Source organism: Syngnathus floridae, chromosome 19, assembly GCF_059516105.1.
Source record: "Syngnathus floridae isolate MCC-2025c chromosome 19, RoL_Sflo_1.0, whole genome shotgun sequence".
Taxonomy (NCBI): domain Eukaryota; kingdom Metazoa; phylum Chordata; class Actinopteri; order Syngnathiformes; family Syngnathidae; genus Syngnathus; species Syngnathus floridae.
The window spans coordinates 2,817,305-2,840,760 of NC_142431.1; the positions used below are offsets into that span (position 1 = coordinate 2,817,305).

General features: G+C 41.4%; 2 protein-coding genes across 3 annotated transcripts in view; one reads left to right on the plus strand and one right to left on the minus strand.

The window, feature by feature from the left end:
- LOC148381631 (uncharacterized) overlaps positions 1-23,456 on the minus strand; it is a 33,820-nt gene that overhangs the window by 4,763 nt on the left and 5,601 nt on the right. The window lies entirely within an intron of this gene.
- The window catches only part of dlgap2b (discs, large (Drosophila) homolog-associated protein 2b), a 33,636-nt gene continuing 10,235 nt past the window's right edge, over positions 56-23,456 (plus strand). Inside the window, exons 1-7 of one of the 2 annotated variants that reach the window (XM_088362593.1) lie at positions 56-1,196; positions 1,443-1,497; positions 13,690-14,837; positions 15,509-15,723; positions 16,110-16,266; positions 17,432-17,651; positions 19,669-23,444. In XM_088362593.1, coding sequence (XP_088218719.1) covers positions 1,179-1,196; positions 1,443-1,497; positions 13,690-14,837; positions 15,509-15,723; positions 16,110-16,266; positions 17,432-17,651; positions 19,669-20,483 — 2,628 coding nt within the window. In that variant the 5' untranslated portion in view covers positions 56-1,178 and the 3' untranslated portion in view covers positions 20,484-23,444. Of the gene's footprint in view, positions 1,197-1,442; positions 1,498-13,689; positions 14,838-15,508; positions 15,724-16,109; positions 16,267-17,431; positions 17,652-19,668; positions 23,445-23,456 lie in introns of those variants that run through there. The other variant, XM_088362592.1, reaches the window with a different exon arrangement.

Genomic DNA, 23,456 nt, shown 5'->3' on the forward strand with positions numbered 1-23,456 from the left:
GTTAACAGAAGAAGCTATATTTGTTCTGCCCACCTCAATTATCGACATAATAGCAAAGAAGCTGGTAAGAGTAATCGAATGTTTTGATTGTCGTACAGTACCATGGACAGCGAAAGCGGCAACAGTGGTGAAATGTTGCCATCTAGCGGCCAATCATTAACACGCACAAGAACGTAAGCTGCTAATTATGAGCAAGAGAATTTACACATAAAAGACGATTTTAACTTTTTAGATCACATTTTATTTGCAAAATGTAACGTTTATACAAATAGGGAATGTAGTTATTTAATGGGAAAGGAAATTTGTGTTTAGTAAATAATTTATCTGCTTTAACTGCTTTGTGGCAATATAATGAAAAAGTCGGTTTACTATCCTTTTAAACGTAACCACATTTATGAAACCATATATTTGTGTTTTGTATATTGTTTGGTGGTGTGGATCATTTAAATAGAAAGAAACAAGACATATTGGCAATTTAACAATGCATTGATTCAAGCGTGAGTCGAGTTTGGAGAAACCATCCACAACCACAACAGAATGGCACCTCCTCCTCATGCTGGTCAGCAGCCTGCTCACATGCTGTTGTGGGAGGCCATCCCATTCTTCAACCACAATTTGTCAGCTTGTGGGGCAAGTGGTGGCTTTTGGAGGCTGGCTTTCAGTCCAAGACTGAAGAGGCCTAAGTACTCCGGACGGTGTGCAGAATCAGACCCTGTTGGGATCTCGTCTCCTTGTTTTGATATTTTATTTATTTTATATTTTTTTTATTGTGCAAGTCCACCTAACCCCAACAATTAAAATCAAATGAGGTGAAATTTAATTTCTATCCAACATCAAAATGACGTTTTTGTTCACAGAGGCGTTTTAGTGCGTCTGTCTATTTATAGAAGTTGCTAAGAAGTTGTGACTGCATCACAACATCCTTGCAAGTGTGCTTGCAGACTTTAGAGGGGTGGGAAAAAAAATGGCGTCAGACGCGATCGGGTGCGTTACACCACATCTGGACGAGTTCTGCACACATCCATGCACGCAGATGCCTCGAGACTCTCGCAACGTCCTCGCGACGTGGAATCACGCGCACGTTCCCCCGTGGGAATAACTGACCATCGCGGACATGATTGCCGCTCGCCGGTGGTGGAAGAACCTCGTCAGAAAGTGACCTTCGCCGTGAAAGGAACATGTCAGCCATGAAGAAGGTAACGAATTTGCAGACTAAGCGTGTTTGTCGGATAGATCACGTGGACATGCACACCGGAGGAAAATAAAAAGTTGTGCAAAAATCTCAATGGTGTGAGTGTGAATGGATGGCAACCAGTTCATCAATCCCATCAAGTACAGGTATCTCCACTATGAATTGAGCGCCCCCCCCACCCCCCCATTAAGCCAATGTTTACTGTACTGAAGTGACTCAGCCGTATTGAACACATGTCTTTGTGTCACAGGTGTTGCCATGGTTACTCCAGACTCACTGCTGCCTTTTCGTGGACAAAGATTCAGGTAAGATGTAGTGTTTTTTTCAGCAACGCAGTCTTGATAGATACATTTGGTGATTTTTTTTTTTTCCATGGGATTTTTGACCAATTTGATAAATGTGAGAGACTCCACACATGGACATGCAAATGACTTTCCAGCCGAGGTCACAGAAAGTTCCAAGGCAGGGATGTGCTCCTGCTCTGACTTCTTTTGCTTGGCCGCTTATTAGCTTCTGAATTTTGTATTTTAAATACGAGGATGAAAGGTTAAGAGTTCAGATGTGGTCATTTTTTAACAGTACACTGCCACAATGTAGTACCACTAAGTGGCAGTGTTTTCTTTAATAACATAGAAACTGCATCGTTTTTTAAGCACATCTGCCAAGACACTTTTAATATCTGAATTTCCAACATCATTTCAGCATAGTGTATGACAACTCGAAATGTGTCAAGCGATCCTCAATTTTAATGGAACAATTATGCTCCTTTACAGTCCAAGTTTTTATCGATTCCACACTTAATTTTTGAGGCTTTCGTCTCACACATTTTAGTAATAGATTTTATGTTCATCATTATCATCTCGTTGTTTAACATAAAAGTCACTATTGTGAGCAAAAGTATTTTTTTTCCCAAATATTGATTTCATTCATCATGAAGGATTAACTCCCATTTTTCTGATGGCCTTGCGTTGTCCTTGTGTCTTCGATCTGCCGTCGTTTACATGACCCCCCCCCCCCCGCTCGCATTTCTCTTGAGCACGACCTGCACTCAATGGGAATGCCAATGAGCTGCACTCGTGGCTTCAAATCAATCCAAAAAAGATATTTGCGCCATTTTCATATTGTCTCTTGACCCCAAAGTTCTGCTGTGCTGCGGGTCACAAAAGAGGCTGATTAAGTAAAAGAAATGTTAGACTGGGTGGAATTTCAAGTTCTAGTTTGGAAAAGGTATAACTATGAACAACAATGGTGGAGCTAAGATCTTTAAAAAGTTGTGGCTATCCTTTTAGAATTTAACAAAATTGTATATGTCAGAATTTTGTCATTCAGTGAAAAAATAAATAAATAAAATAAAAAATTAAATAATAATGCCACATCCCATAATCAGCATACCAAGTGCAAAAAATGTATATTATTCAGATTTGTAGCAAAATGAAAGTATCCGTTCCTTGGCATAACACCAAATCGTTGACAGAGATTGAGTAGTTGTTACAGAATCCAGCTCATTACCATGAAACAAACTTGCATAGCAATCAGTGGAGCAACAAACTCTGCCAAAGTCCAACAATCCCAATTTGGATCACTTCCAAATTACGCATTTTTCATATAAAATTTTAGAATAAAAGACACAATTGGTGGATCCTTGATAAATATCAGCTCCCACAAATCAACAACTCCAAATTTAGAGGACATAGATTGAGGATTGTTTTTACTTACCTTGTTTAAATATAGATTTTTGTCACCCCTTCCAGCCTATAGTTATTACGGGGTGCTTTTAAAAATAGATACATAGATGATAATAATTAATTAATTTCAGAGATTGACACATGCTGTTGTCATTTTTATTAACAAAAAAAACAATGACTTCAACTTCCACACATCTGCAAAGCTCAGAATCAGCCACCAAAATTGTGGTGCACCACATTTTAGACCTGCTCTTAGTTAGTCTAAATTCCATCACCGAATTGTCAGGCCATAAAAAAAACTTCCATTTCATTTTACTGGCTGTGACGTCATCTTGGCGACAGTGACGGAAGGTGATGTTGGCTGAGGCTTGAAGGAGCTTGACGTTTGGTAACATGCACTAGTCAGAGATTATCACCTGTGACTCATCAAGTGCTAACAAACCACCACCACCGCCTCGACACAAGCGAGGAGAAGGTTTAAATGCAGACTGTGAGGAAGGGATGTCAGCATGCATGCTGATGGGGCTTCCAAGCAAGCGCATGGTGCAACAGCGCTGCAGAATCCTGAATCCAGCGCCTTGGAGAATCCGCGTCCTTGTTTTGCGGTGATGTGCGGGAGCCTGTGAAACAAGCAGCTCACACTACTGCAGTGGAGGAGTAAATGCGGAGCCCAACAGTGCTCCAGGTGATCCACAGCAGCCCAGCCCGGCACGCTGCTGTCTCCTCTTGCCTTCCCTCTCCTCCTCCTCCTCCTCCTTCCCCCTCCCCCTCCTCCTCCTTCTCCTCCTCCGTCTATGCTCCGTTCGTCTGAGGGCTTTGCAAAAAAAAAAAAGGAGTAGAATAGCAGAGGAGAAACCCCGCTTGCCCATCTCTGATGTGAAACACCTTCTCGGCTGGCGGCAGCTTCCCAGTCATCGTGTGATGACACACAGCATATGTGCTCCAATGCCTCGGCAACATAGCCTCGCTGCACGGTAAGACCGCTCCTCCACATTATTATTTTTTTTTCTTCCACAAAACTGTTGCATTGTGAATTGGTAGATGAGAAGTTGCTATGTCTGCATGTCCTTAGCATCTGTAGCTTTTGATTTGGGTGAAGAGGCTCCTCCACTCATTCACAATGTTCAGGTGTGTGTCCATACGCAGTATCTGTGTGTGACAGAATCCAAAAAAGGATGGGGAGGGATTGCCCCTCATCCATGCTTTTCCGTGAGCAACAAGGGGATTTTTATCTCAACTATCTGACCAAACAGCTTTAACATCATTCACACTGCGACTTTTTTTTGGTGCTCCAAATTATTTCATGATATTGGATTCATCATTTCTATTGGCGCCAGAGGGGAGCTGGATAACCTAACATCTCGATTCATTGTGATTTGACAAAGTGACTTTAAGGAGAGGTGAGAGGGAACGAAAGGAATACCAAGTCGCCATTTGTCCGATTTTGGGAATTCTGCTGGTCAGCTCAAAGCCTGACGTGACCTCATGAAGGTTCAGCCTATATTCTCGCATCCAAATTAGTTCTGGCTAATAAACTTGATGCTGCAGTGATATCAAAAATCCAACCCCCTGCTGTTTGAGAGGGCTTCAGGCGTTTTGGATTCCTGCGGGTGAGTGGGTGTCTAAGCTAAAACACTTGTGCTATAATTATGTACAAACTGGCCGCAAAAGAAAAGTCAAGCTGCATTGCTCATGAACTGAAGGCACCATAAAACCTGGATGGAAAACTATTAGTTTGTGGTTATATCCCGTACACTGCCCTCATTTAAACTTCTGACTGCTGTGGTAAATGGCATGAAGATTCAAAAGTGATGTACTGGATTACGTAAGAAGTCAATTTTGAGATTATTTATTGATTTGCCATGTTTTGGCTCTACCAAGTTCTATGGTGGTTGATATTTGGTTTGCTATGAGAGTTTTGGAGGCAATAAAAAATTGTTTAATCCCAATTAACTGTATTTTACAAATGTTTTTTTGGGCTTGGTGGTCTTCAAAAGTGTGTTCGAATGGTCTGAGAATAACCGCAATCCTACTTTTCCATTTTTTAATCCTCACAAGTGCTTCTTTGGAACATGACCATGTTAGGTAGTGAGCAAGGATTGTGTGGGGGTGTACGAGTGAGTGGAAGGGTGAGTTTGAGAGTATTCAGAGAAGTCCGCTTCAGCATAACTTATGATGGAACGGACGCTATGTCTTCTTTTGTGTATCAACCACTGCTGAGCGTCACCTGGGCCAAGCTTGAATTTCCCACTGCACCATTTATTTCTTGGCACAAGACCCGACTCTGTCATTGTCACCAAAGCATCTGCCGATAAAAGGGCTTTTCCATCATGACACCTCTGCGACCGACACAAATCGACAAACCCATTCAACTCCCAAGCTTGTACGTTACGTCACATATTATTACGTCAGATCAACTTTTATACAAAATACAATCAAGTTTGGAGCTTCCGGAGGAAAATCCTTCACCAGGTGCATGCTGTAGGTAAAAATAAAATAAATGTTGCAGTTATTAGTACAATCACCCCCCTGGTGTGTGGTGCTATGGTTTGGCTTCCCTAATGAGGACTAGATTCATCTTCAGTCTCTGACAGTATGCTGAGCGGGAAATGTTGCTCTCCAGCCTGTTTCCATGGAGATGCTCATGGTGCTGTAGCACCCCACCACACAACCAAACCACTCCCCCCCAGCACCACCACCCCGCTTCTGCTGTACATTCCAGCAAAGAGTGCCGCTTCATAAGACGGATCTGGGCCAGTGTGTGTGTGTTTGTGCGGGGGGGGGAGATAATAACGGTGTGTTCAAGGGCTGTGGAAATCCACATGTTTTGTTGTTTGCTGTCAGTGAGTGTGTTGTCTCTCATGCTGTCAGTCATACTCTTTTAACATGGGTGTGTTATCAAGGCTGGATTACCAAGCAATCGTCAATATTGACAAACGGTAAAATCTAATGTACTGTGTGTCCTATATATATGTGTGTGTGTGTGAGCAAGACACATTGTGAGTCAGAGGAACAGAGCGAGGCGAGGGTGGAGAGTGACATCGGGAGAGTGAGAGGGTGAAGAAGGTCAGAAGCGGAGACGACCAATGACAAAAAGACCCTTCGTGTAATGGATGCCCAAAACGGTTGTTACGTGGATAGTTTAAAGTCTTTTAAGATTTATAGGTACTTGATTTTTGCCTTGACATAAAAAAAAAAGTCTCCACCATTGCTTGCAGTAATTTAGATCAATTTAAAAAATAGCATAGACATTGCACAAGTAAGTAAGATGCAAAATTTTATTGCCACTAATTACACAGTTGAGTCACTGTCGCATTAAATGATGGGTATTACAGATTAAACGCTAAATTTCCTCTCGCGAGACCAAAATAATCACATATTTCCACGATAAGGACAACACTTACTTTAACGAAAAGCAATGTTTCCAAAACTTTCTGTCCTTTCTGCATTCTCTGCATACAAAGGCAATTAATTAATTTTCTTGTGAAATACAAAAAACGAAACACAGCCACTCTGTGTGATGAAAAATGATCCGACTGCCTTCCTCCATGTTTTGTAACACTCTCGTGTTTGTTGTATTTTTGGGTTTGCAAATCGTGATGGGGGATCATCTCATTACAAAGATGTACTCTGCATTTTTTTTTTTTTAGTGTGTGTTGATATTACCAGATGGCTTCGACTCCTCTTTAGTGTCATGCTACTGCTGCGTGTTAATCGTCAAAGTGCTCTGATTCACACTGGGTACAAGCACCTGCCAGGTGCTATGTGTCCACATGGAGAACTTAGAGCGCTAATGTTATCGTGCTAAATCCCAGTTTGCTTGTTCAGGCAAGTTTTTTGTCTACAAGCCATATAAAGACTGAGCTGTGTATTATAAGTTTTGCATTACATTTAAAATGGGCACTTGGACGATGTAAATAAACATGCCACTCGTCAGTGTGTAGTATCACTTTCCACTCCTGCTCGTCATTCATTGAGATCACGTAAAGGTTGTTTGGAGATTAATAAAAAGGGAGGCACGGTCTGGCGGATGATGGAATAACCACGGTTGCCTGGATACTGTGAGACAGCAGAGAAAACACTCCAGCCAGGTCGTATTGTCTTGCGAGAGCAGCTGAATGCTTTTTGAAGGACATTTGTCCACAGGTTGGTTCGTGAAGCTTGAGTCACATCATGTCCTTGTAGAGTTTCCTACAACCTGAGTGACTATGTAAATATGTCTAAATTATTCCAGCAACTTTTGGTTACATTATTCTAAAGATGGATGTGTAGTGACGGGCCCTTCTTTTCAAGTTCTTCTGTGATTCCTGGGCTCTTTGAGAGACCGACTGTGACCTTGGGAGGAAGCCAAAGTGACTGGGCCTGTCCGGATGACACGGACACTTGCAGCCAGCTGTCCCTTAGTTTGGGAGCAGCACCCGTTAATGAGTCAGCCACTTCAAATCGAGTGGCGTGATCAAGTTATCAGCCTCATTTTTGGGTTGCCAAAAGAGGCAATTCAAGTTGTTGCAGCTTCTTTCGCCTTATGGAGTAGGATCTTAGCTTTTTCAAATGGCACAGTTGGAAGGCTTAATCCCCTCAAGTTCCGACTTTAAGTAACCATTGAGACCAATGTCTGAATGCACTTGTGATGTTCTATGATACTATTTTTTACACCCTTTCATTACACAGTCAAATTCATTTTTGGCGCGGGCTGCAACATAGTCAATGTACCGTATTTTCCGCACTATAAGGCGTACCTCAAATTTTCTCAAAAGCCAACAGTGCGCCTTATTATCAGGTGCGCCTTATATATGGACCAATATTGAGCCACCACAGCAGGCGTGTCCAAAGTCCAGCCCGCGGGCCAAATGTATATATCTTATATATGGACAAAGTTTTAAAATGGGCCATTCATTGAAGTTGTGCCTTATAATCCGGTGCGCCTTATATATGGACAAAGTTTTAAAATGGGCCATTCATTGAAGGTGCACCTTATAGTACGGAAAATACGGTAGTCACTGTGACTGTCAATGTCTTCTATTATGTCTTATAGGCTACACAACAAACTGCTAACTAGTTTTGAAATCAGTGAATAGTAAAAATTGCTCAAATATTTAAAAGAATATGAATGTTAATAAAAATTGCTGGTAATATCTTTATTTTTTTAAACGTGAAGATAATTTGTCTGGCCCCCGGGCCACAAGTTTGACACCGATGCATTACATCGTCAGGAAGTCATTTTGTTTTCCAACAAGGTCTAATTTAGCCTGTAATGTTGAAAGATACAATTGAATTAAAAACATGACACATCAAGATACCACTGCAGGTTAGTACGGAAATTTAAAATCATTTTGTCCATAAATATCCAGTGAAACGGCTAATGAATCACAGCACTAAATATATGAATAATAAAAGTGCTTTGTCAGTTTCTCTGGCTCATAGCTGTGCCGCTGTGGTAGCCATTTAGTCATGGTCGATCTGTTTAAAAGCCGGCAAAGACAAGGGAATTAGCAATGAGAGAAGGGCATGGATTGTTTCAGCTTGCCTGCCAAAATATGCAAATGATGTCACGGGAGAGCTGAATGTCACCTCAAAAGACGACGGTCTCCATTCACGCGTATGTGAGTGACCAGCCAAGGTGTGTTTGTCGTCTGCGTGTGTTTTGATTTATCTCAAACTCGCTACACACATGCCGGAAGGTAAATTTGACACCGCAGAAGCACACTTGAGATGTATTTTGGCACAGTTAGAAGCAGAGTCACACAAATTGCAAAGCCGGTTTTATAATATTCCTCGCCGCTTTACAGTGAATCTCTAAAATCAATGTGAATATTCAATTATGTGACCTACCGTATTTTCCGCACTATAAGGCGCACCTAAAAACCTCAAATTTTCTCAAAAGCCTCCTTATAATCAGGTGTGCCTTATATATGGACCAATATTGAGCCACTACAGCAGGCTTGTCCAAAGTCCAGTCGGCGGGCCAAATGTATATATCTTAAATATGGAAGTTTTAAAATGTGCCATTCATTGAAGGTGCGCCTTATAATCCGGTGCGCCTTATATATGGATAAAGTTTTAAAATGTGCCATTCATTGAAGGTGCGCCTTATAATCCAGTGCGCCTTATAGTGCGGAAAATACGGTAATTCAGTTTATTTGTATTCTGGCTTTAGTCTCGGCCCAATTAATTAAAGCAAGCTCACCCAGAGTAACATATGGCCACCATACTGACCATCTAATTACTTGTCATGACCAAAATGTAAAAGTAATCACCGTCGCAGTTTAATAACATGATAATGGGATTCAGAACAACAGCTGATGGTGTCATTATCACAGCGTCCTGTTTTTACCTTCATTAGCAGCCTGCCTTGGTGTGCTAACAGAAAGCTAGAGGGGGGAATTCAGCAATTGTCCTTTCACTCCGAGCAAAAATGGAGATAAGTATGTATATGGGAGTGTATGTTTATAGACCTATCGAAATAAACAAAAGCAGAGTTGCCATATAATTTATGCACTTGTTGCCTAGCTCCTTCAAATTGTTCAGATAAATCACTTTCCCTGCGGGAAAATCAATGTGCGGCACACTCAGGCGTGAAGCAAACACAGCTATTGGCCCACCAATGAAAACAGAGTTCCCTCACTTAAGGCATAATGTGTTTATGAATGATGCATTAGGGTACAGTCTGTTTAAAACTGTAATTTACTTTCTTTAAAATGAACTGACGTAAGGGTTGGCATATTAGATATAAATATTATTATAAATATAGCATTTTTGACATATTCAGACTATTTGTTGCAGCAACGGTACTTTGCGCTGAGACTGCGTCTTAATGACGATGGGCACGTGTAACCTATTAAAACTAACAGCTCTCCAAAGTCTTTATGGGAATTATAGTAATGTGCTGTTTCAAATGAATCCGTTTGTGGTAATTGTGGATTAATTTTAATAACGGTAAGAATCGGAGGTGCGGTACTAACTTCACTTTATGTCAGTAGTTAGAGAAAATAATGATGCAATATTTAAATTGCAGGGATCAGAATTTTATAACAAGAATTTAGACTATGAAAGGTAATTAAAGTTTTGAGGTTAGCAGACGTTTACAGACTAAGTTGGCAACTGAATACAAAAATATTTATATAAAGAAACTATCCGGATATAATGCTAATTGTGATTTACAATGAACAATAAATCCCTTTCGGGAATATATATATATATATATATATATATATATATATATATATATATATATATATATATATATATTTTTTTTTTTAATTTAGAATGTTGAATTTAGAGGTATATATATATATATATATATATATATATATATATATATATATATATATATATATATATATATATATACCTCTAAATTCACACAAATCTTGTTTGTTCTATGTGATATACGGCTTCCGCATTTAATTTCAGGATAAACCTAAATTGCCCCATAATGTTGCGCAATGCCTTTTATTCATTTCCTCTTATTCTCACCAATGAAATAATGTTAACTAAAGCTGCTTGCTAGTTATTTTCGGCTGTGAAATGAGAATAATTCAGGCTTTTGCTACTTTTAAGGAGTCTCCTAAATGAATTGCATGGCGACAATGTGTTGTGACCATTTCTGGTGATTTTTTAAGGGTGTTTTCAGGTCAATCTGCCTTTGTGTGTAAAAAGGGAGGCTTTACGGGTGACTAGTGATAAACGATGAGATCCTTATTTGGCCATTTCTCCTGTGTTAGGATGTAGAGAAAAGGAGAGTGTCCAAAAGTATGAAGCATCACTGTAGCATCAGTCAGTGTCTGCCTTCTGCAACAAGAACAGCGGTAGGCTGAAGTGGGCGGAAAGGAAACGGAATCGGGCCTCTGCTGCAAACTCCCTAACCATTTAAATATGATGTTGCAAGATGGAGCCCTCGTTCCTCTTATACATAACATTTACCGCAATCCTTGTGTATGCATGAGCGCAGGCGACTACTTTTTTTTTGAGAAGCCGTATTGATTGTTTGTCATGGTGATGATACACGATATGAAAAAAAAAAGTAATCTGCCTTTTCAATATGATTAAACGGTTTTGTATCAAGGTTAAAACTCATTTGACTGATCACCTTGTCAATCACCGAGCTGAAACAGACCCAGGAAAGTAATCTCATATTTAATCACACCTGCAATTTAAAATCTTCAATATATATTGGCTATTTTGTGTGTGAGCATAAAGAGCAAGACTAATCTGAAGCTTATGCTCGGTCCACAGCAAAAAAAAAAAAAAAATACCACATGGAGAAAGCATTTTTCACTGCAGTGATTCATGCGCTACAGTTTAGCTGCCTGTTGCTCCGTACGTCCCTGTGGCATTTAGCTAGCTGTGTATTGGTGTGGAGGAGGAAAGCTTCATTTATGCCAAGTTATGCAACCATCTTGGGAAATGCATGGACATGAGATGACTGTAGCAAGGCTGCACGGTTTTAGTTATAGCTAAGCAGCTGGCAGCATGAAGTTGAAAAGCAGAGCATGCAAGTGAGGCTTTCCCCTCTTTTTTTTTTTTCTTTCCCCCCACTGGCCCTCATACCACCTCCCCTCCATGTGTGACATCTTTCTCAGGATGAAAGTGGGTTACAAGCTACATCAGGTGCTGACAAAAGCAGATTTAAGGTAGTGAGGAAATAGCCTGTGGCGCTTACAATGCAATAATGGTTGCCAAAGCTGCAAGGCAAGAAAACTCACCTCTACATCTCACATGCATTTAGTGCGTGTTCTGGAAAGGACGGCGTGTAATTGGAAATGTCAAATACATTATAGTGGACAAAAACATTGGGACACAAGCAGAAAGTAAAAATGGGACCAAATGTGTTTTTGCTGTAGCATTCAGTTTTAGTGTATAAACTGAATTGGAAAATTATTGGGACTACCGTATTTTCCGGACTATAAGGCACACCGGCCTATAAGGCGCACCTTCAATGAATGGCCCATTTTAAAACTTTGTCCTTATATAAGGCGCACCGGACTATAAGGCGCACCGTTAATGCATCATGTCAGATTTTTAATCCAAATCATTCTCCATTTTATCTTTTTTATTTCAACTTCAGACGCAACAAATGACTTTATAATCACAAAATAATGATCCATAGTCTTTATGATTCATAGTCTTCAGCGGGCCACTTATGATTGATTTCATGACACAATGCTTCGGGCCAGTTTAAATTTAGGAATTTAGTCCATATAAGGTCGGCTTTTGAGAAAATTTGAGGTTTTTAGGTGCGCCTTATAGTCCGGAAAATATGGTAATTATTAAATCATTTCGAGCTATGTCAAAAGTCAGATGTAGAGGGAAGGAGAGATGTTTTGCACCCAGTCTAGTTCAGCCCAAAGGTGGAGATGATGTCAGCTATTGAATTTTGTCTTCATAAAATAGGGACTTATGATCTCATCCTTGGGATGTTTTAAATCTCTGAATAAGGTCAAAGTGCAAGTCTGTTCAGACCATAACATATAAAAGAGAAACATCTAGTCTGTAGGTGTCCCCGGAGTTTTAAATTGGTCAGCCAGATAGAAGTTTGCTCAGACAGGTCAATCCGGGGTTGACGATCGAGGCTAACTCTCCTTCTATATATCCGCTATTGCAAAAGAGAGTGGGCGGTATTGTCCGAGGTGAGTTCAGAAACTCATCCTCCCTCTACTACTGCCTGCAGAGAATTCAGCGCGATGACACAATAAGTTTGTTTTCTCCCAGTTTGTTGAGCCTGCCAGGATCTTCTGCCTTGATGTCGCCTCCCACACATGTACAAAACTGTACACTGACCACTCGGCTTTGGCCAATAGTGCAGAGCAGTCTGCTGCACATATTGGATGACCTGAACCTTCAGGGGCTTGTTTATGCTCTTACTCGAGATAATTTTTTTTGAACAAGTTCCCTATAATTCAACAAAATCTTTTTGTCCTCAGCCTTTTGCAGAACTTGCTTAAGGCTTATTGCGTTCTCTAGTATGAGTTTAGCGGTAGCGGGATAATAAATGCAGAAATTTGTTGTTTCTAGATAGATATTGATTAAGAGTTTTACTTTGCTCAATCCTGTCAAATTGATTGATGAGCGCCCTGGTTGATGAAGTCATTACAGTATGTGACCAAAACTACATTACAGTGTAAACATGGTCTCAAAATGAATCTCCACACTCTCATTAGATGTCTGAGCATGTATTGCTTGTCTGCTGTAATTTGATTTAATTTGTAGCCCTAGCAACACGCTGATGTCAACCACACTTGAAGGAGTGTGACGCTGACGGACTTCCGGACAGAGATGATGAGTGCGGTGGAAGTGAAAAAGAGAATGCTGAGTTTTCCCAAAAGTAAACCCAGACGTTTCCTTAAAAAAAAATCTGAACTGCTCAATGTACCATGTTATGCTCGAGTAGTTTTGTCACAATACGTTCTCAGCCTTTTCTCCGTGGTTCGGATCCACCCAAAACAACCTTGAAAATCCCTGTTACAGAACCTCGGTTTTTCAGCAGCCGTTGCCATGACAACTGTGCAATTTATTTTTGGCTCTTTTCAAATGGTGTGTGTGAGATCAGAGATCCCGAGTATTATGTAAGACGGAGTGCCACGGTTCTACACTGGGGTTTCCTGCTGCATGGGAGAGTAGTAATTAATGAGCTTAGGGTGCAGGTAAAACGGTGGAAAGTTGGAAAATAGCTCATTTGCCTTTACTACCCACGTTGTAACCACTCGACAGTGTCTGAAGTTCCTCCTCCTGATTAATAATGTGAGATGATACCAAGAAATAGTATGGTTTTTAAATTTCTAAACTACTTTTCTTTCTTTTCCTTCACAACAGAGCAGACACCTTGGTCCCGGTCTGGGAAATTCAATGAAGCCAGACGCCTCCCTCCGTCCAGGAACATGAAGGGCTTATCGGGCAGCCGCTCCCAACACCAGATCCCTTTATCCCATGGGCTTGACTACGACCCCCACGTGCACGACTTCCACACGCACCATGGCTCGGACACCCGCCACACCTCCTACCTGCTCAGCCCGACAGAGAGCTGCCCTATGGACTTCCAACATCGCTACTCACCGCGGAGCTCCATTCACTCCGACTGTATGATGATGTCCCCGATCGTGATGCCTCCCGTCGCCGTGTCCGACCACATCTCCAGCAGCACCTTCCCCCGGATGCACTACAGCTCTCCGTATTATGATTCCGCCACACGGGACGACTGCGTCGCCATAACAGCCTCCGCCACCTCGCCGGCCGTCGCCGCTGCTGCGGCCGCGGCCGCCGCCTCCTCGCACCACGCCGGCACCAAGAGCAATCGCCTCCCCGCCAATCTCTTGGATCAATTTGAGAAGCAAATGCCACTACACCGCGATGGCTTCCACACCTTACAGTACCAGCGTACATCCACCGCCGCCGAACAACGCAGCGAGAGTCCCGGCCGCATCAGACACCTTGTTCATTCAGTCCAGAAGCTCTTCACAAAGTCCCACTCCCTGGAGGGATCGTCCAAGATGAACGGCACAAAAGGCGGGGACATTATAGGAAGCGGATCAGGGAGTTACCATCACCACGGCCATCAGTCTAACAAACACGGCAGCAAGAGGAGCAAGAGCAAAGAACGCAAGCACCGATCCGGCGGCTGGTGGAGCTCTGACGACAATCTGGATAGTGACAGCACCTACCGTACTCCCAGCGTCATGTCCCGACACCACGGGGAACACATCGCCCATTGTTACCCGGATCCCATCCACGGACACCACTTTGGAGAACTGTCACTCAAGACCTCGAAGAGTAACAACGACGTCAAGTGCATAGCCTGTGACAGTATGGCAATGGCGCCCGAAGGCAAGTTCATGAAGCGGAGCTCCTGGTCTACGCTAACAGTTAGCCAGGCAAAGGAGGCCTATAGGAAGTCATCGCTCAACCTAGAGAAAACCATGATGCACACCGACCATAAGCCTTCGCGGACCTGTCACTATCTACAGGTTGGTAAGACGAAAGAATCAAATGTAGTGGTCCGAATATCTGGACGAACAAGCAACTCCTTAGCAGCAGCTGTTGAAAGGGTGTCAATACAGAAGCTCTCTGACTGGCGTTTAACAAGCTTATGAGTCAGCTGGCAGACTCCCTGCAGCTGCCACCTGGCCACATTGAGCATGTTCTCATGAGAATTCCTTAGGATGTCACCCAAAAAAAGTCATTGCGCGGTAATTCGCTTTCACAAGCAGCATTGGCAACGAGAAGAAATTTTGGCGATAGTTTATTTATCCCGCAATAATAATAACAATAATAAATGTGATTGAACGTCTTCGTCTCAAAATGAAATACTGCCTCCTTACCACTTAAAGATTATGTTCACCGAAAAGCAGTCGATTAAAATGCTAACGTATTAACGAGAGCTTCATTTCTTGGGAGGAAACAACAGACCTTCTGTTATGTGCTTGCTAAGCTATTTAATGACCTGGAAAGTGCATTATTACAGTTGGAGATAGAAGCTGAAGTAGACTGGATCTAATTCCCATGGGGGTGTGCTGTGTACCACTTAAATGTCGTCTTTACGGTAGAAGCGAGAGCTTAGCCGACGCTCGTTTGGCTAATTGGGCCCTGTTGTCCTTGTAAACATCTGAAATGAAGGCTTTTTTTTCTTGCCCGCAAGGTACCTCAAGACGAGTGGGGAGGATACCCCGGCGAGAAGGATGACGAGATCCCGTGTCGGCGGATGAGGAGCAGTAGCTATGTGAAAGCGATGGGAGAGGTGGACGATGATAGCGGCGATTCCGAAAGCCCCAAGACCTCCCCGCAGAAAAGCGTTCGACCCGATGCTCTGGTCCTCAAGTCAGCCATGCAGAGACCCCATTTCGACACCCATAGGTAGGTCTGGTCCAATGTACCAGTTTGATATTTTTTGGAGTCATTGGAAGTTTCCTCACAAACTAGAAAGTTCTCTAGAATCACATCCCACCCGTCCCTGTTGCTGCGTATGTTTTTATTGCTCTCCATGAGTGTTTGCAGGCAGTGTGAAACAAAGCCAAAATGTGAGAAGGCAGGGAGGCGTCACGCATCTGCCACCCTTCAACCACTTTGCGTCTATTTTCGTTGCTGCGGTCACAGCGGGGTTCTGATTACTCCTACTTTTAATTCAAACATACTTTTTGTTGTGTTAGAGGGCAATCTCGCTATGGCATATGGTGGAAGGGAAATGGACATATATTCGGATCTATACTACTCAAGTCGATGTGTAACGTCTTATCTCTCAGCCCGGGCTACCGGTTGCACACCATGAGAGAAATGAGGGCCCACCCGAGCGTTACGCTGGACCCGGCCACCACCTTTCATCCGCCGCCCTTCCGCTCTCGCAACCAGAGCTACATGCGCGCTGTCAGCACCCTCAGTCAAGCTAGCTGCGTCAGTCAGGTGAGTGGCAAACGTGTTTTTCCCAAAACAACATGGTCATGCAAATAGATTTATTTTTGATTATCTTTAGACGGGTGTGACATTGAGCTAGTCTTATTGGAGGGCGACAGCTAATTGTGTTCTATAGACTGAGATAAATAAGCGTCAATTACCGTATTTTTCGAACTATAAGGCGCGCTTAAAATCTTTTAATTTTCTCAAAAATGCGCCTTATAACTGTATGATAATGAATGTCGAATTTAAGTCGATAAAGTTTGGCTCTTTTCTTCCTATAATGTTCAGGAATGCACCTTATGCATTGCGCCCTATAGTCCGAATTTTTTTTATATTTCTTACATGATTGAACTACATATGAAATTCAATTTTGTCTCTGAATTATGCACACACACAAACAGGCATTCAATGTTCATTTTGGAGTTAACCTACAATTTCATCAGAAAGCAAATCTGCATGTCATTGATATCTAACTCACTTGTCATCTTGGTCTACCAATGACCTAGCTTCCTGAACACACCAAATAGCAGACTGCTACTTACGTCACAAGATTAGCGGCTAGGCACAGGGGCTGTGAGACAAAGCATCATAATTAACCACACATCAACATTTCCAGGTATTTCCCTTTTCATACACCGCTATCAGTTGTGCGAGTCTGTTCTGGAGCTGCTTTGGACCCTGGTGGTTGCCACAGTAAAATGATTTGTTGAAGTCCGTTAATGGAGAACAAGTAAGAGGAGGAGGAATGTGTTTTTGTCCCAAATCTCAAAGAAGCATCTAAATCATCTTAATATTGACTTTATTAAAAAAGTGAAACATGTAAGTTTACATAAATTATTATCATCAGTACAGGACAAGTAAATACGCCACTTTGAAACTGAATTTATTTATTTATTTATTTTAGAAATGACTATTAAATGTACCTACTTTGGAGGGGCGGGGTTACGAAAAAAAATGCTGTGCACTACCAAGCTAACATATTATGTGTGACTGTGTTTTTTTTTATTTGATGTTGCCTTTCATGCAGTTTGAAGTTGGTCGGGAATTGTCAGTGGCCATGTCCTTATGCTAACACTCCTTCATATTTGCTGTGCAAAGGGGAAGAATCAAAGTGAGAAAGAGAAAGGAAGAGGAAAAATTAAGGACTGCTATTCCTGTTTTTGTCTCTCAGGTGAGTGAGACTGAGATCAATGGCCAGTTTGAGTCAGTTTGCGAGTCCGTTTTTAGCGAAGTAGAATCCCAGGCTATGGAGGCCTTGGACCTGCCGGGTTCGTTCCGCACTCGAAGCCACAGTTACCTCCGTGCAATACAGGCTGGTTATTCCCAAGATGACGACTGCTTGCCTTCAATGACATCCTCCACTGTCACTTCAACTCTCAGATCCACAACAGGTAAAACAATAACCCGCTAACTGAGAGAGGGCCTAGATTACATAACCTCATGCATCACATGCACAAACTTTGACATACCTACATATGTACAGTGGGGAACCCTTGAATTTCTTTTGAGTTTTTTTTTTAGAAGTTTTTTTGCATCACCCTGAATGTTTAGATGGATTTGCTTACATGTCTCCATGCATATCTGGATTGCTTAGTTTTTGGGGTGGGAGGGGTCGAGTGCACTCATCACCACACAACAGCACAGCTACATTACATGGCATGTCTACAAAAAAAAAAAAAAAATACAAAAAGGGCCCCGCGCATGTGAAACTGTGGTGTTCTATGTTTACAATAGATGTGTTGTCAGAAGGGCATGGGCAAGGGGTCAGGGAATGGTAGGCTTTTAGAAAATATTTGGGTCAAGACAAACAAGCCCTCTGATTGGCTAAAAACTAGAACCATATGATCACATTAAGGTAAGTCGACAAACAAATATATTCCCTGGCCAGTTGCATTTGCTGTTTACCGTAAAGAGTAAAGCTATGAACCCTATTGAAACATTTTTTTCTTTAAATATGTGCTCACTATAGCCAGCTTTTTTTGTACTTTCCTTTTCTGTCAATTTCAAATGGAAACCGATGTGTGTGTTTATTTTTTATTTTTTTGGTTTGTTTCCTGTTCAATTTGGAATTATGTATTTTATTTGAAGCGACCAACTTCAGTTTGGTTTCCATCTACAATTTCAGAAGCACTGAGGATACGATAGATGAGTACTCTCCAATCCCACCGTCTTATTTGCTGAACTTGAATTGGCAAATTTACAGCTAACATTTTGGAAGGGCTCCCCTGGTGGTGATTAGCCATCTCCTATCCAAGCTTATCTCTCCTAGGATGCAATATTTACACTGTTCCGAGGAAATAGCGGCCGAGAAATTGTTACTGGGGATTCCTTCAATGAATTTTTTTGACGCTAGCAAACGCTTAGTTTATGTCCGAATTTGATCCCGTGTGGTGCTCTGTAAGGGCAGACGAGCTGCCAACCCCCCCCCTCTCCATTTGACCAACCATCTCTTGGGAAAAGAACAACTGGAAGCATCAGTGATGATTGTTGCAGGTATTTTATTAATCCTGAAGCATACATATATCTATGTATATGTGTTTGCACTGCCTTCTCAGTGATTAAAATAGCCATTAATCGGGTAAACAACTCACTCGATTTGTGACGACAGAAGCAACGCTGACTTTTGTGAGTGGTTTGCAATGTCGCTATTAAATGTGCGTTAGATATCTGTAAATGGAAATATTTGTATACTTCCCAAAACTTCAACTGCTTTCATTTTTTTTTTTTTTGCATAAAATCGCCACTGTCTCAGATGTATCATACATATGTAAACGTCTTTTTTTTCTTCTTCCCATCAAAGTGTGGCTTCTTGTTAAAAAGCGGCGAAGTCTACCTTTTTGGCATTGAGTGTCAGCTGTCTTTGACTGTGGGATTGCAGCCATGAAGTTGGAAGTAGAAGGTCAAATTAGACACCTTGGACCAAATATGTTCAATAGGGTTCATAACTGTTTCTTGGTCCAGTGGCTTGTGGATCGATCACTCTCTTTTCGTTTTGCACTAAATGGCACGAAACTAAAACTTTTTTTTATTTTTATTTGGATGAATCCATTCTCAAGTAAGCAAATGCTGATTTGATGATGATTGATGTGTTTGACCCCTTTTCTGTGCTGTGCAGTAAAAAAAAAAAAAAGATGGCAAGACGCTTGTTATTCTTTGACATGACTGAGAAGGCAGTGTAAAACGTGAAAAGCCTACAGTATGTGAGTTCCGTGACACAATTTAAGATAATCAAACAGCAAAAAAATAAATAAGAAAAAACATCACAATTGAGTTGTCCGGGATTACCTGCTGCTGACTCACATACCGTATGCTTGTCATAGATATCTGTAGAAGACTCCAGTTGAGAACCTCAATCAGATCCCACTCCAGCTGTTCCTTTCACCTTGCATATTCAAATTTTTCTTCCAGAGGGATATGATGTTGTGGATGCGACCTCTTTTCTAAATGACGACATGATAGAGGACGATGATGGTGCCAGCTCCTCTGCCTATGCAGAGCTGGAGAGGCTGGAGAGGGAGACGGTGGCCGCTCGCAGCCAGCACAGTACTAGCTCCACCGTAACGGCCATCTCAGTGCCCCCGGCGACACCGCCGTCATACAGGGTCCCCAGTGCCTCACCCATGGCCACAACTGAGCCACCGGTCCCTCAAGCCATCCAGGCCTTCAAGGAATCGGCAAATATGGTGGCCGCCTTCAACATGCAGTGGAAGGATGAGATCTCGGCCATGCGCTACGAGCTAGCCGAGCTCCGGCGAGATGTTTGCGGGGAGCTGAAGACTTTCAACAGCAATTTCTTCAACTTCACTCAGTGCTACAATATGTGGACATTGTGTCGTGAGCCGTGCAGCGACGGCACCACGCAAACGCAAGATCGAGTCTCCATCGGAATCCAAGCGGGATCCAGCTGGTCCATTCGGCAACACACCCAGGACAAATCAGTCATGTGTCAACCTGAACCGGCGCCGTTTAGCATCATGGATTTAATGAACCCGCCCCGCATTGAGATCATAGAGGGAACCCCCGAGAGCACACCCGAGGGCTCGGGCAGTCCCGCCAGCCCGCTTCCCATGGAGGACTTCCCTTGGGAGATCAACAAAAAGCAAAGGGTCCCTAAACCGCAAGAAATATGTGGCCACACAGGCGGTCACAGAAGTGCCAGTCTGGAACTGTGGTGCAGGAAGTACACCAGCGGGCCCATGTCATATATGTCTATGTCATTCTAATCACGTTCATCTGACCAGGTGAGGAAGCCATGGGAAAACCGATCGAACATCCATAGGCTGTTGTTAGTCCCTTTACTCTCTGTCAGCTGTCAAACAGGTTCAAAAAGTTCTTTTAACAGCCTCCACCTTCAGACTGAGCTGTGAATGTGAGCGAGATGGTAGCTGATCTATAGATCAACAAGTGCCAACAAGAGCAGCATTGTCTTTCCTCAATTGTCTTAAATAAAATAAAAATAACTTGAGCAAACAAGCTACGTGATATTTGACGGTCAGCTGAAGTTGGTTTGTCCCTGCACAACACGGATCTTAACTCGTGTTCATTTCCGTTTCTCCATGTCGAAACTTAACTCCACCGCCTGCGTATACTGTGAATAACTTTATAAACCCTCAAAATTATTTTCTAAAGAATGCATCATGTATATTTAATTGAAGTTATTTTCATCAAAGCGTCCGTCACACCTTTGCTTACTTTTTAAGCCAATTTTGAATATTTCAACACAAAGTTGATGTTGGGTTGACCACCAAAATTATCTTTCAATAAAGTGAAAAAGGACAGTTTACAATCCAGTGTAGCTTGCGGTTATGAACCTTCAAATGAAAAGGTCTCACAACATGCAAATGAGGAAAAACAATCAAATGATCACGTCGAACAAACGGTAATGGCTTCAAAAGTTCCATTTAACTTCCTGTCATGTTTGTATATAATGTGTACAATTTTGTATAGATATATCAAATATATTCAAATATTTACTGTACTGGTTGTACTGGTTGCAGTTCAAACATACTGTGTTGGATGAGCAGTTGAGATAGGTTAGTAAAGAATCGTTAACTTTGGTTGGAAACCAAACACAGCACCTTTTTCCAAGTCTTTGAGGTCATTTATTTCTTCATGTCCATCACTTGGGTGGTAGCAATGGTCACTGAAAGTTGATTGCCTCAACAGTCTAAAAAAAAAAATCCCAGTCGGAGTTGGTAAAAGTTTGGACAAAATGAAAAAAAATAAGTCCCCCAAATGTAGACAATCAGAGGTGCAGTATGGTACCGGTGAATGTACTGAAACCGCCTCACTAGTGATGGCCAAGCTGGGCTCCTGATCTTAATGGGTAGGAGCCGCTGGTTGACTTTGTCAGTCATGACTTTGGAAATGATAGTAGCCCGTTAGCCGCTAGCATCTTCTTGTCCCGAGCAGATCGCTGGAGAATTGTGATGTATCACAGCCCTGACTTAAATGTGAACCTGCCAATGGGGACTACTGTGCTGAGTGAGAATGGAGCTTCTTCTCACTATGTGCAACCAAAAGGCAATCGTTGCAGCAATTCCATCCAAATTTTAATAACGTTTTTTTAAAGCAATTTTGTAACATTTAAAAAAAAGCACTAATAAATGACGGTGAGCCTGTTCACATTAAACATCACATTAAAAAAAAATACTAGTTGTCGCTTTGAAAAAGTAATTCCATTAAATACATAAAAAATACAGCAGACTATTTGCTTCTCATCGAACTCCTATAACTTCCTATAACTGACTTTGCAAGGATGCAACTAGTCAAAACTGACCCAACAGCGCCTCTGCTGGTTGCAGTTGAGTACAGCACACCATTCACCTCCCCATCAGTTTCAAATGATCAACAGAATAACTCAAAATGATCTGCTCATCCCCAGCAGTAATAAATTATTACGCAGAATAATTTTCTTTTGGGTACCGGAACGCATATTTTACAGCAGAACCATGAAGTAAAGGGTGATAGATGGCTAAAAGCTCAAATTCATTGTTGCTATAGCCCAAATGTGCAATACTGACAATTTTCTGTTCTATAAATGTCAAATAAAAAGCAGGTTTATCACTATGTCATTGAAGGCACATGACTGTGAAATATATAGCTTATAAAAACTTATGTGTATACAGTATATTGAAAAAAAATAAGACTTTATTTGAGGGAATTGCAATGGCATTTCTCAACAATATTTTCTCCTTTGCTGGGGGAATGCAAGGTGATTTTAAGGTGCTGGCCAATCATGATGTCTCCAATCTGTATTCATTCATTCTATGCAAATTCTTGGTTCTTTGGTGTATTTTTGGAAGGTTAAGTCATATTGAGTTGCTTGTGATAGAATGGTCTTTTCTTTTTGCTGGCATTTTCTTTTCATATTATATTGTAGTAAGATAAATGTATTATTTGCAGTTCTTATCACAATCACATCTTTTTGCTGGTGATATTTTGTAGTAGCATTATGTACTCACAAGTAGTTTAAATTGTTAATTTGAAATACAGTGCAAAGTCATATTTTTGTATAAAAAAAAAGAAAGAAAGAAAAAAGAAAGGGAAAAAAAATCAGTCAATCGATTATGATTTATCTTGAGTTTCATCTTAATTTCATCATTTTTCCAAAGATTGTACTCTCGATTTAAAAAAGAAATGTAGCAACAACATTGGTCTATAAATGAGAATCAGAATAAAAATAAGGAGGAAATCGGGAAAGATAATCTTTTTTTTTTAAATTAAATATATAATTGCCTGTTTGCTTATTTATCCCAATACATTTGTTTTAATATTCTGTTGAGGATATGTTGTCACCCAGAGATCTAACAAAATAACTGTGCCAAATGTATTACATACACTTATTAGGACTTATTAAGCTTTTTTTTTTTTTTTTAGTTCTCTTCATGGAAATGTGCTTCTCTGCTGACTTTCAGGGATTTCACACTGGAATGTTTCATGAATCAGATTCAGTCCATGTTCCTAAAAAACATCCCACCCTTTTGAATACAATGGCTTTAGCTTGCATTCGTTAACTCGTGCTTATATTTTGTAAATGAATGAATCATGTATGTAATACTCTTGCTTTCAATTTCCGTTTGCTTACTGTGGTGTTTTTGTGAATTTTTATTCCAAATTTTCTTGGCCTTATGTATTTTTCATAAATTGATATAAAAGATGGAATTAAAAATGCTTACAATGTTTATGCTGATGCT